Source organism: Leuresthes tenuis, unplaced genomic scaffold (genome assembly GCF_036924035.1).
Source record: "Leuresthes tenuis unplaced genomic scaffold, fLeuTen1.0.hap1 SCAF_24, whole genome shotgun sequence".
NCBI classification, from domain to species: Eukaryota; Metazoa; Chordata; class Actinopteri; order Atheriniformes; family Atherinopsidae; genus Leuresthes; species Leuresthes tenuis.
In genome coordinates, this window is record NW_027325378.1 from 7,792,448 (window position 1) to 7,806,646 (window position 14,199).

The 14,199-nt window shown below is 39.9% G+C and overlaps 1 protein-coding gene across 1 annotated transcript; it reads left to right on the forward strand.

Moving 5' to 3' along the window:
- Nucleotides 1-1,376: 1,376 nt before the first annotated feature.
- Nucleotides 1,377-13,582, forward strand: LOC140284592 (neutral cholesterol ester hydrolase 1-like). Its single transcript, XM_072378499.1, has 6 exons — nucleotides 1,377-1,570; nucleotides 4,256-4,478; nucleotides 6,165-6,234; nucleotides 6,634-6,805; nucleotides 7,625-9,533; nucleotides 10,162-13,582. The coding sequence occupies exons 1-5, from the start codon at nucleotides 1,436-1,438 to the stop codon at nucleotides 8,243-8,245; spliced, it is 1,221 nt and encodes a 406-aa protein (XP_072234600.1). The 5' UTR covers nucleotides 1,377-1,435; the 3' UTR covers nucleotides 8,246-9,533; nucleotides 10,162-13,582.
- The last annotated feature ends 617 nt before the right edge of the window (nucleotides 13,583-14,199 follow it).

Consider the following 14,199-nt stretch of genomic DNA (forward strand, 5'->3'; position numbering starts at 1 on the left):
TGACTTGAATAATACTTTATAAATCCTCAAAGGGGCATTATGTTGTTGGCCTGTAAAATATTGAAGAAAAATACCTAAAAACAAAGGAAAATATCAATGAAAATCAGTTGATAGACTATTGGAAAGTGCAGATTTGCAGCATTTGGTCATCACTAGCGTAACCAGCAGCGGACTGTTAGGCACAATTTAAACAGCACATCAGCCGGTCCTTTGCTGGGCTGTGCTTGACCACCGAGATCTGCATGCACCCCACGGCAACACCCTCTCCAGCATAAGCCACTAGACAAAAAAACAATTGCTGCACCAGAGAACGGTTTGTAAAATATATCATTATGGGTGCCAATGCCAAAGGCAGGGCACACAGCAGTTTGATTTTGACCATTCTGCTGAATAGTAATAAGATAGATGGATGTCGATATGTGCATGCATCTCATTTCTCGACATATATTAGTGTGACATTTAAAACTTCTTCAAAACAGTCCTAAATACAAGCAAGTAAAAATGGAAACAATAAAATGTCTCTGCTGAGATTTAGATATTTATTTTCAATTCAAAATTCATTCTTTGTAGCTATTTCAAGTGGACAATAATACTAATAAATGGTGTATCAGTGATGGACAAGAGGCTGAGTACAGGGAACTGGTCAATCACTCTGTGGCATAATGTGGAAACGATAAACTCATGTTGAACACAAACAAAACAAAAGAGACGATACCGAGGAGTTTACTTAGATAGCAGGACTGACTGGAAATGCAACACTAAGGTGGTTTACAAGAAAGGACACAACAGATTGAACTTTTTAAACAAACGTAGGTCCTTTAATGTCTCCACCTAGATGTTGATTATCTTGTATAAGTCTGTGGTGGAGAATTCTTTAGCTACTTTGAAACACAGGTCAGTCCAGCCAGCAGCAATAATAATGCATAATTAAAGCTTATTATGATTGCTGGAAGAAAACACAAACTGTAACAACATAATTTCCTTTTGGGAAAATAAAGTAAAGTAATTTAATTTAATCTTAAAGTAAAAAATAAATAAAGTATCTTTAAAAATAAAAATATATTTCCACATAAGAAACACCGTGAATCTTCTTATTTTAAAGAAAATTATTCCCCAGAATCATGTTCCTGTAACTTCTTCTTCACTCGCATATGAAATGTTTTGCTAACGCCATTACGTTAGGCGTAGCAGCTTAAGAGAACTACATTTCCCAGGAGAAGCAACATTACGCAAGTCTTATACAGCTTCCTGTATGAATATTTCAAAATAAAATCAAAGTAGTTTCCGTTGCCGTCCAGAGATACATACAAACTTCGCTCTGAGCTTTTATGTTGAAATCGGGGTCAGTCCTCCGTGTTTCGTCAATCCCAACCGAAGCCACCGAACTGCCAACGGTTTCCCCGTATGCTCCTTCTGGCAGGTACACACAGCCGCGATGAGGCTCCATTTGGCCGGAGCCGTGCTGCTGTCGGCGGCTGCCTATTACGTCTACCTGCCGTTACCGAGCGGCGTGAGCGAGCCTTGGAAGCTGATGCTGCTGGATGCGCTTTTTCGGAGCTTCATGCAGGCGGTGAGAGCTAAGAGATGCGCTGACAGGCGAGGGGAGCCGGACAGGTTGATGTCAGTTTGAAATACCTGAGGGAGCTTAAGACAGCATGAAACACCGATGACATGAATATCACATAGTGCCTCTGCGAACTGGTTACTATTCTAGGACCAATGATATTTCCTACACTGTGCTATACTTCATTGTTCTACTTCAATGTTTGGTGAAGAAAACATTCCCCTTGGTTTGTTTTAAAGTACATAGATAACAATGAAAAAAATACCGTTCCTGCATTAAGATAGTTGTGCAAGTAAAATAATATTATTATCACGAAAAGTAACTGTATTAGAATTAAAAGTACTCTATGCAGGAAAGTGTCCGCTGCAAATGTCAAAGTGTTAGGTTTAGTCATTAGCTTATCATGACTCATGTATTAATATAAATTAGGCTGCTACTGTTGTATTATGGTGGGGCTCATTTTGAATGATTTTCTATCCAACCACAACTGTTTATTTGCGATATTAATTTATCTAAAGATTGCCCTTTTATTTAATCAATGTGGTCACGAGAGATACAAGATCTCTTCTTCCAGGAGGTCCCAAGCAGAAGAAAATAACAATGTTTTCAATTGTTAGTGATTATGGGGTTGTAAAGACTGGGAAACTGGTTATACTGGAAAGAAATTGATTACGGTGCGGGGTGTTTATTATCTATGCTGATTTTCCTTTTGTTTATTTGTCTGATTTACTAATGGTCTACTTGTTTCAAGTCTGCTTTATGTACATATCATCAAAGTGCTGCACAAAGTAAAACAGAAATATATGATGATTTAATAGAAAAGTAAAATGTATTGTATCTTGTAAGCTTCGTGTGCAAAACATGAATTTGTAAAACTAACTAAATCTAAAGTCAGTTAAATGATGTGCAGTGGAGTACAATACTTGAGTATTTTGCACGATGTTAAAGTCTTGGGCCACTCCTAATTTTATTGAAATATATTTCCAAGATAATAGCAGATAGTTGAAGCAATCTATTGAGATGTGTGCAAACATTAAATTTAGCTTTTGTACACTTTTATACATACAGCACTGCAAGATCCTGAGAGGATACACAGCTGTGAACTCTGACATACTTTCACTACAATGCACACACACAAACCCTGACTTGCATGTTTTTCCAGTAAGTTGCAAAAGTCTTGAGCCACCTCTCATTTGTTTATATAATGCCATAAAAACAGGAAATAGGAGGGGCAGTTCTAATGAAAGTCGGCATCCTTCGGAAGATATTTAGAATCCTCCAGATCCATATAACAGAGTGAACGGGACTTAGACGATGCAGCCTTTATAAGATAAGGCATTATCTGTCTTTATTTCACCAATACTTGAAGACGAATGAATGAATGAACGTGTACTATTGCACTGTTAGTTGATAGCTGCTGTGTTGTTGTTACTGGTGGCTATCGGGGGGCTTATAGAGGGCTTTCTACACACTCGTCTACTGGGATGACAACATAGACTCGCGCTGTTGCAGCACAGCTCATTCACTCTGGTAAGAGTGTCCATCGTACTCAAAGTTGTCGTCCACGTTGTCAAAATCTGATAAATATCCTGCCATGTTGCACAAAACTATCAGTAGTAAACTACGTGTGAAGTTAGCCGACTGTCACAGAGCAAGGAGTAAATAAGCTGTGCTGCAGCACATTGCACACCATGCTGAGATATGCCAAGTTTTCAGCTAATAGCTCTTTGGGAATCACCTTGTTGCTGCAGAAATCCTATTTTCTGTCTGTCAAACTGCGTTATCTTTGGTGTTTTTTATAGATGAAACTAAAGACATGGGAACAAATGATGTGTCTTTGTGACAGGCTGCTAGTAACAAAGTGTCTAAAGATACAATTTAAAACTGTTTCTTTACTAAGTTGTCCGTTATGTGTCGACACATCACTGGTTCATCCCTTGAGTTAGGAGCCTTTTGTCTGCTTAACTGCTTCATAGATCAGAGTTAAGAGGCTTAACAAACAAAAAAATTCTTCTGAAAATTGTCAGGTACATTGAAAATGAGTGAAAAAGCAGCCAATGTCCAAAGAAAATCTCTGAAAGACCTCCAGAAAGCCTGGAGAACTGTTGCTCAAGACCACTTTAAAAGATTACAAGAAAGCCTGGCTGCTCGGAAGGAAATGTAAAGACCAAAGTTTTTGAGTACTTATCTGCATTGCACTGCTGATAACACCAGACTACACTGTATTGTTTAAAAGCTGAAACAATCATCATGGTGCAAATTCACAACAGCTCCCACAGAAAACACAGGTGCACAGTCCTTAAGGGGTCTGCAGCTGACTAAAAGAACGTGAAAAACACCTTTGCTCCTGCAGCCAAACAGCCTTTGGCCTGCGCTGCTTTGACAGATGATGACACATGATGGGGCTGCGACTCTTGTGCAATGTTAGCCACTCACAAAGGCAGTTACCACACCCACATCTCTTAATCTTCTGCAGGGTAGAGCAAGTTTTTCACAGGTTTTTCACGCCTTTCTCTGTATTTCTAGTGTGGCAATGTGCTCGTCTATCATTATTTTTCCCTTGTAGTGGAAATAACAAGAAAAAAGACATGAAGAAGAAAGTGCAGTTGAGTTTTAAAGGGATAAAAGTGCCAGCTTGTTGGAATAAAACCCTTCAGTGTAAAAAGATTGTAAACTTGTGTGTGTTTCCAGAGTGACGTGGCTCACACACTGGGTGTGTGCCACCGTGTTCACCTGCTGAACCGGGTGGTGTCCTGGGTGGAGGTAATAGAGGCTCGCTCATGCCCTGCCGTGCACGTGACAGACTCCAGGCTGGGGGGCGTGCCCACCCGAGTGTTTCAGCCAAAGGGGGGCAAGAAGCTGAAGAGAGGTGTCATTTATTTCCATGGTGGAGGCTGGGCGCTCGGCAGTGGTCGTGAGTATTCAAACAAACGATGTTCACTTCTGTTGGATTGTATGTTTTCTGAATGAAATACTTTTATTAGATTTTAATCAGACTTGATGAAGTCACCTGTTTAAGCTCAACAATCCTCTGTGATTAGAATGAGACACAAACCACCTTCTTTTTTTTCATCTAAGCCACTTCTTTCCATCAAGAGCACATGTGTGGTCATTTTCAATTTGAAATTCAAAAAGTTTTGTGAATGTGACACCAAATAAAAACATTCTAGATGTCTTCATCATTTTATACAATTTGCAGTAACTGAGCCTGGCATATTTGAGATCTAATGTGGCTCCTCAGATTGTAACTCTAACAAAGCTTGTCTCTGTTTTTTTGCAAAGGATAATGAAGCACTTCTTTGACATTAAAAAAAGGGAATGAGGGTCTGTTTGACAGAGAAAACAGTTTTATGTAATATAAACCACATTTATCTGCTGTTATTGTTGAATTCACTGCTTTTTACTGTTCATTTAGATGTGAAGATTGCAAATCTAATGGTAACTTGTGTTCATGTGAAAAAGAAAGGTTTTATGTGTCTGGGCAAAATAAAAACAAAAAGTAGTAAATCCGACTTTAGATGAACAACAACACATGACATATTACACTGTGTCATTAATTATTGAGCAACTGAGAACTGAGACAAAATGCAGAAACAGTGTTTGCAAAGCTGCATCTGAACAAAGCACAAGACTTCTGGAACAATGTCCTTTGGACAGACCAGACCAGAGTGGAGATGTTTGGTCGTAATGCACAGCAGCACGTTTGAAGGAAACCAAACACAGCATATCAGCACAAACACCTCATACCAACTGTCAAGCACGGTGGTGGAGGGCTGATGATCTGGGCTGGTTCTGCAGCCAAAGGACCTGGGCACCTTGCAGTCATTGAATCCACCATGAACTCCTCTGGATACCAAAGTATTCTAGAGTCAAATGTGAGGCCATGACAGCTAAAGCTTGGCTGAAACTGGCTCATCAACAGGACAATGATCCCAAACACAGCAGAAAATCTACAACAGAATGTCTGAAAAAGAGATGAATCAAGGTGTTGCAATGGTCCAGTCAAAGTCCAGACCTCAACCTGACTGAAATGCTGTGGTGGGACCTTAAGAGAGCTGTGCATGAACCAATGCTGCAAACTTCAATGAGCTGAAGAAACGCTGCAAAGAGTGGGCCAAAGTTCCTCCACAACCATGTGAGATACTGATAACATCATACAGAAAACCATTACTTCAACTTATTGCTGGTAAAAGTGATTATACAAGCTGCTGGATCATGGGTTCACTTCGTTTTTCACGCATTTTGTCTCAGTTTTTGTTCAATAAATAATGACACAGTATAATATATCAAGTGTGTTGTTCATCTAAGGTTGGATTTACATAATTTTAGGCCTGGTGAGGACCAGATGATTGTTTCGGTATATCTGGATATTTAAAGCTTTTACAAACAAAAGATCTTTCTTTATCACATGATTGTAGAATTATTATGAAATACATCAAATTGCTGCTATAGATTCACCATAAATTTACAGCCAGTAGTTACAGTCTCGGCCTTAAACTGCTCATCACAAAGGTTTAATGGTAAATAAAACATGCATTCAGTTTGTTATTGTCATGTCATTTCAGTATAAACTGCACATACACTTTTTCCTGCTCTACAGGGATGCGCTCTTATGACCGTCTTTGTCGGAAAATGGCGGAGGATCTGGATGCTGTCATCATGTCTGTTGAGTGAGTTTTGGATTGAAGAGGCTTTTATCCCTGATCATGATTCAGCTGATTTGCGTTCATTCATTAGAGGAGAAAAAAGTTAGGATTTTTTTTCAGCGACTTGCGAAACAAGAGTTTTTTTATTTGAAGCTTCATGGTGCATTTGTGACTTTGGAAACAGCTGTTTGACAAACAAAGAGTTTGTTCAGTTGTCAAGGACACGGTTTAATTAATGAGGGCAATGAGATGCAGCTAAAAGCGCTGTTAAAGTCAGCAGACCATGTGATGAAATGATCTTTTGCTAAGAAAGCCAAATGTGGGTGAGAGAAGTCAGAAATTTCCCAGCATGCATTTATAGTACTTCTACATTATTAGATTAATATGATAACATTCTCATCCTATGATTTTCTGTTGCTTTAGTTACCGTCTCGCTCCAGTGGTTGTGTTTCCAGCTCAGTACCACGATGCCTTAGCGGCGTCACGGGCCTTCCTCTCCGCCGAGGTTTTACAGAACTACAGCATCGACCCGGAGAGAGTTTGCGTGTCTGGAGACAGCGCCGGGGGAAACCTGGCTGCCGCTGTGGCGCAGGAGGTAGAGAAACAAACACAAGCCCGTCAGAGCACAATTCACTTTTGTTCTTCATGTTTCATAAATTCACTTTGAGAGTGAATTTGGTTTTCTCCAAACGTGCTGCTGTGCATTATGACCAAACATCTCCACTTTGCTCTGGTCTGTCCAAAGGACATTGTTCCAGAAGTCTTGTGCTTTGTTCAGATGCAGCTTTGCAAACCTAAGCTGTGCTGCCATGTTCTTTTTAGAGAGAAGAGGCTTTCTCCTGCAGCCCTTCCAAACAAGCCATACTTGTTCAGTCCTTTTCTAATTGTACTGTCATGAACTTTAACATTTAACATGCTAACTGAGGCCTGTAGAGTCTGAGATGCAGCTCTTGGGTTTTTGACCTTGGGGTGAACTTGCTGGGACGCCCACTCCTGGGAAGATTGACAGCTGTCTTGAATGTTTTCCACTTGTGAATAATCTTTCTCTCTGTAGAATGATGGACTCCAGATAGTTTGGAATTGGCCTTGTAACCCTTCCCAGATTGATGGGCAGCTTCTCTAAGATCATTGCTGATGTCTTTCCTTCTTGGCATTGTGTAAACACACACCTGAATGCTCCAGACCAGCAAACTGACACAACTTTTAAAGGAGTAATATCTGCATTACTGTGGAGGCAGTAAGGGTTCACTTAGTTTTTTTTATACACTGCTTCTGCATTTTGTCTCAGTTTTGGTTCTATAAATAATGACACAGTGTAATGTGTCATGTTGTTGTTCATCTGAGGTAATTGTTTTTTATTTAATCATTTCCTGATACGTAAAACCTTGGAGTTAAATCTTATCTGTGTCTGCAGCTCGCCTCAGATGAAACTCTGAAAGTGAAGTTCAAGGCCCAGGCGTTGATCTACCCTGTGCTGCAGGCACTTGACTTCTACACCCCGTCCTACCAGCAGAACCAGGCCGTGCCCATCCTCTACAGGCCCATCATGGCTCGCTTCTGGCTGCAGTACCTGGGTGCTGACCCCTCCCTGGAGCCCGTCCTGCTGGCTAACAACCACACCTCTCTGGACCAGCTGAGCATCAGCACAACGACCCGTTCGAAGCTGAACTGGACCGCTTTACTGCCGGCTGAGCGCAGGAAGCACTTCCAGCCGGTTGTCAAAGAAACCGGATCACCGAGTGTGGTGGGCGAGGTCCCGGCGCTCATGGATGTGAGGGCTGCGCCGCTGCTGGCAGAGCAGCGGGTTCTGAGAAGAACGCCCAAAGCGTACGTGATGACCTGTGAGTTTGACGTGCTGAGGGATGACGGGTTGATGTATGTAAGACGCCTGCAGGACGCTGATGTTGCAGTAACCAATGACCACTACCAGGACGGTTTCCATGGCTGTATGGTGTTTGCATACCTGCCGATGATGTCGAGCGTTGGACAGAGGAGCATGAACAACTACATCCGCTGGCTGGACCAGAATCTGTGAACAAATTGCTCTGGGAGCTCTTTGTTGAGGCTACATAGAAAGATAAAGGTATCAAAACACGAAACATATGGGAGCAAAACCCCCCAGCCTGAACTCAGAATGTCACAGGTTTGATCCACTGTGACAGTGCTGTTTTGGAAAGGAGGATTTACACGTCATACAGTTTAAAGAATCGATTAAAATCGAGCCAAAAACTTGCATTTAACCAAAACTTCTTCATTCAGTTGGAACCAAAGAAAGAGATCCAGCTCACAACAAAACATGATTTAGTGCAAACGTCTGAGGCAGAGGCGGTTTATTTATTTATATTTTCTGTTTTTATTTATTGTAAATACAAGAACAAAAATCGAATGGAAGTAAACTGACTTTACACTGGATATCATATTCATTCATTTGGAGATTTGTAGTATAATCTTCAGAGTGAGAAGAATTTCGCTGCAAGGTCACATTTGAATACTTTGTGTGCAGAAATGGCTATTTAATGTGCACTAGATTTGCCCCTACATTTTGTTCAGTTGGTGTCTGTTTATCAGGAATCAGTTCACAGATTTGTTTACATCTTTTAATTACGTAATTTTGCAGGAGACATGCGAATAATTCAGGATATTTGACTCTTATTTGTAAAAACATTAAACTTTGAGAGGCTTCTAATACTGACAGTAAACTGTGCAGTATATTTATAATATTTAGAAAGCTATAACATGATTATTATTAATCTAATTGGGAACAATTAGTATCTTTTGCTCATGCAATAGCAAAGAAGATTCAGTGAGATGTAAAATGCAGTTAAATTTGGACAAATTTGCTTGTAAAGCAGATCTGAAACAACCACAGCTGACCAAAGTGCTGTAAAGAACATACAATTATGAAAAGAAAATATGTCAAGGGCCGGTAAATATGTCTTCAGCTGAGATTTAAAGCTGACAGCATTGGCTGCTCCACTGCAAAGACACGATCTCCCTTGTGAACTAACCTCGACTTCTTGGAAGTTCGAGTAAGAGGAGTTCAGAAATATATTCAGGTTCCAACTCATGTAAAGCTTTAAAAACATGCAATTAATCAGGAGTGCCACGAGGCAAGAGGCAGGGTGATATTTTGTCTGTTTGTGGTACCAGTTAGCAGTCTGGCTGCTGAATTCTGAGCCAGCTGCAGATGGGCTAACGCAGGCTAACTGATGCCCAGGAACAAGCAGTTATAGAAGTCCAGCCTTGAGATGATTAAGGCTGTAACAACATCAGCTGAGAGACGATTTCCCCGAGTAACAGGAACCACTCCTGTCTGTTTGAAAGTTCAAGGCACTGCGTCAGCATCATGCACTGCTTCTATCAGCACAGAAGGAAGCTTTTAGCTTCAGGTTTCAGTGTAGCAGGTAAATATAGCGGAACTTTTTCTGTATCATTAAATGAGGCACACGATTAACTGCAACTGCTATCGTTTCCTAAATCTAACCAAACAGCAAGTGCTGGCATCGAGTCGCTTTTATGTGATAGACGTGTTGCACGTGTGAAACTCAGCAGTAAATCCAGTGAGATTTGATCATAAAGTTCTCATAAATGTAGTTTTCTCATAACCTATAATAACCATAACAATTCAAACCAAATGGAAGCAGCTGAAAATAGTTTTTACATTATAAAGCTTATTGAAAGGTCAGCGGAACAGCTGTAACACGATCGGTTGAAAATATTGATAAGAGAGTCGAAACTTCAAGTGCTGATCATTCATTGGGCTCAGATGATTTAAAAAAAACCGCAGGTAAAACCAGGAAGGAGGAAAGTTTGAACAGAGCTGTTAGATAATGATAGAATTTGTCTGGTTTGTCTGAACAGCCGGTCATATGAGGGGCCATATGTGTTTGTATGTTAATGTGACTGCAGCAGTTCATGATTGGGATGTCAATGATACCAAGTCCAACCTAGTCAGAGTGCTGTCTGAAAACATGGAAAAGCAACATGGAGGTCATTCACACATGACACGTGGCTGTAAGATTAACAGTAGAGTCTGAAAGGGGCTGACTTTCATCATTTAATAGTTATTCATCCTCAAAGATGTCTACTTTTGTCCAGTCACTCTGCAGCTCCAAAGACCAATATGGTGACAGCTGAAAGTGGAACCTCACAAACCAATGTTTGACCTCAAAGTCCATTATGAAGACCTTTTCTCTAAAGGTAAACACCCCAAATTGAGTCCTTTTCTTGTAGCTGCATCTGAACCCATAAGGATTTACTCAAAATGGCCAGTGTAGCATTTGTAACATTACAGATCTTTGACACTTGGTAGAAATGTGATCTATGTGGTCCACTTGGTCTGTTTTAAATACCCCATAATTTTCCTTTAAAGGAAAATGGGACTGGGCTCTCATAGGTAAACAAACCACAAGATACCTTGCTCGTCTCTCTGAGCTGTCGCTTAAAGCATTTCCAGACTGTCGCTCTGTTCTGATAAAATCCTGATTTTATAACAGCATCATCTTCTGACAAAGTTGTCATTCATGTAGTGATTTCAGCTATAATTACACGTACGATGATCTCACACAAAAAAAGCTTGAAGCAGTAATGTTGCTCATTTTCACTTGACTCAACTGTAAATGTAAACCTCATGGTATTTTCCAACAAAGCCACAGAAAAGTTCTCCGACAAAGACTGTCAGAGGTCTTTTTTTAAATCTAATTTTGCACCCAGAGAGCAGAAATAATTGGTGTGACCTTCCATTCCTTCTTTAGTTTAACGTTCCTCTGCCTTTTGAAACAGTAAGGGAACACAGTATCTCCAACACAAGGATATAAGCAAATGAAACACCACCAGCACAGAGCTGCAGAGCGGTCATTTTGGCATGACTGCAGTGAAAGACAAACAGCAGGAAGTCATGATTGTCACTGTTTTTTTTAGTTCAGCTGTGGGTTCCTGCAGTGGAGCAACTTGCACTAAAATGACATCAGTGTCAGGGTTTTATACAATATATGAGGAGGGATTTTTGGACACAGGCCACGAAAGTCTCACTGGTGGAAAAAAAAACGAACCCACATACTTAAATGAATGTTCGTAATCGGACCTCTGGCTGTAGTGAAGAGAAATAATTCACTACAAGATGTTTGGACTTTTCTGTTACTCCATTTATCAGGGCTTTGTGAGCTGTTATTTTAACTTCCTGCCATCAGAAGCTGTTTGACTTTGTGAATTCTTCCAGATTGAGATTTATCTTTCGGAAAATTTAGCTGGAAACCTTAAAACTGAGACCTTAATGTTTAAATGGCTTTTATAATCCAGTCAAACTGGCCTCTAATCTGTCACTGAGACTTCTTTTATTTTTACTGACATTGTAAAAGTGTGCTCACACGAACTGGTATTGTGCAAAAGTCCTGATCCAGCTCTCATTTCCTTCCAAGCAGCCAGACTTTCTTGTAATATTTTAAGTGGTCTTTAGAAAAAGTTCTCCAGCCTTTCTGAAGGTTTTTCAGAGTTTCCGAGACTCATTTTCAGTCCAGTCCTTGTACCTTGTTGTTTGTTAAGCCACTTAACTCTGACCTATAAATCATTCAAGCAGAAAAAAGGCTCCTAACTCAAGGGATGAACCAGTGTTGTGTCGACACATAACAGACAACTTAGCAAAGAAGCAGTTTTAAATTATATCTTTAGGCATTTTGTTACCAGCAGCCTGTCACAAAGACACATCATTTGTTCCCATTTCTTTAATTTCATCTATGAAAAACACCAACGATAACACAGTTTGACAGACAGAAAATAGTATTTTTGCAGCAACAAGGTGATTCCCAAAGAGCTATTAGCTGAAAACTTGGCATATCTCAGCATGCTGTGCAGTGCCCAAGCCTCATCAGAAATGGTCTCCATGGAAGGATGGCTGTCAAGAAGCCGTTCTTAAGGAAGGGAAACAGGGAGAAAATGGAGAATAAAGGAGCTCAGACTAAATATTCACTTTAAAGTTCATTAGAACTGCCCCTCCTATTTCCTGTTTTTCTGGCATTATATAAATAAATGAGAAGTGGCTCAATACTTTTGCACAGTACTGAAAAACATGCAAGTCAGGGATCGTGTGTGTGTGTGTGTTGTAGTGAAAGTATGTCAGAGTTCACAGCTGTGTATCCTCTCAGGATCGTGCAGTGCTGTATGTATAAAAGTGTCTCCCTGTCAGATGATCTCTGTACCGCCGGGCCGGTGCAGTGACGATGATGATAGCTGTGAAATCTATCAGAGAGTTACTGTATCACCACAAGAGAGGAAATCCCATGTGGACTATCATGTTTCCCTCCCCATGGCTGCTGGCTCAAAACTAATAAAGCGAACCGACGGCAGCGAGCATCTGATAGACTCAGTTTTGGATTTCGGCCCAAAATGCAGCGGGCCAGGAGTGTAGCAGAAACACTGATCTGAGTGGGGTCATAATAGCTCCACACTTCAAGAAGGAATGTGCAACACTGAGTCTCAGGAAACAGTTATTTTATTCCCAATGTGGATTTCTTTGAATTTATTAGAATTTACACCCATTTATTAGATATATGGACTTTCGAAGCGCTGATATTTTAATTGTGAATGTGAACTCGTGCATTAAATTGTTAAATATTGTATAAATAAAGTGTTAATATAAGTTGAGTTATGCAACAGGTTGTTTCAGGCGAGCAAATATGTTGAAAATGGGGCCAGATGGACCTCTGCACTGCTAATGAATCCCATAAAGTAGCTGTTTATATTGGCAGTGGTGACGATTTCAGTGGTATGAAGGGAGCAGGATGATGATTTTTCTTCTTTTCTTTCTTAATTTTGTTCCAATGTGTTTTATGTGTATTATAATGTGTTTGTTTTTCTTGTAAACAGGATTTTATTGGTGTTTAAAGTAACATTCCAGGATAATGTCAATCTGTGGTATTGAGGACACCGTGCAGCACGAATCCTCAGCTTTTTTCATGTTATTTTAGAGCAAGAGATGCAACTACTTGTGTCACATTTAACTGTTTTTATCAACAAGAAGCCTCGACGTGGACATCTGTGAAAAGCATGAATGTACATAACTGATATATGGTGAACATTTGTGAGAGATGAAGTTGTATAACTAAACACTGTAATGATATAAACAGAAGAAAGGACATTCTAGTATAGTTTAATGTAAAGCTTTTGTCATCAACTGAATGTTCAACTACAACATAATATATGTGATTAATTTGTCAAACATTATTGGTCTACTCAGTTTTTTACGCATTGTCGCCCTCTGGAGGAGCTTCTCAGTAAACTTGAACCATTTATTTCCTGTTGTCCTTATAAAAATGATTTAAAAAAAACACAACTTTATGTAATGCAGCACTGAATAAATAAAGATTTGGTTTCATTAGTGAGTCAAGATTAATTAATTGGGAACTAATCAGAGACACATTTTTAGGTAGAATGTCTCCTCCAGTTTCCAGTTTCTCCAACATGACATCATTACTGCACACTAATCTGCAGATTTTTATCTACTGATCGGTCAAAAAGTTTTTACTTTTTTACTCTGCAATTTCATAGATGGTTAAATCTGATCAATTTGTGAAGCTGGGGTTATAAAAGCGTGGATGATGTGTGAATGATGCAGAAAATTAGCTTAATTTCGCCCTCTGTTGTCCTCTTTTGTAAGATGAATACTGAAATGTACTTTTTGTAGGTCTGTATGATGTTTAAAAACAGTGATTTGTGCAAAAAAAACAGCCAGTTACACATTTTATCAGGATTTGGAACTTTGTCTTCACTCTGTTTTAGTTCTTTAGCTTTTTTGGAAGCCGTGTAAAGTTGAATCCTGTTGTGTGACAGAGGAATTTAAATTAGACTGAATGTGAGTAAAGTTTTACGTGAAGTATGTGGCATACAGTTACAAAGTGTTAGAGCCCCGTCCGAGAGTGAGAAAGCATCCAGGATGGCACACTAGAACTGCACCCAGACTCCTGCCAGGTCTAATGTACATGTCTGCTTGCCCTA

Excerpts from the sequence above, each read along its gene's own strand:
- LOC140284592 (XM_072378499.1), top strand. The coding sequence starts at position 1,436 with ATGAGGCTCCATTTGGCCGGAGCCGTGCTGCTGTCGGCGGCTGCCTAT. Across the intron at positions 1,571-4,255 it reads TTCGGAGCTTCATGCAGGCG|AGTGACGTGGCTCACACACT; the intron begins GTGAGAGCTAAG and ends GTGTGTTTCCAG. Across the intron at positions 6,806-7,624 it reads CTGCCGCTGTGGCGCAGGAG|CTCGCCTCAGATGAAACTCT; the intron begins GTAGAGAAACAA and ends CTGTGTCTGCAG.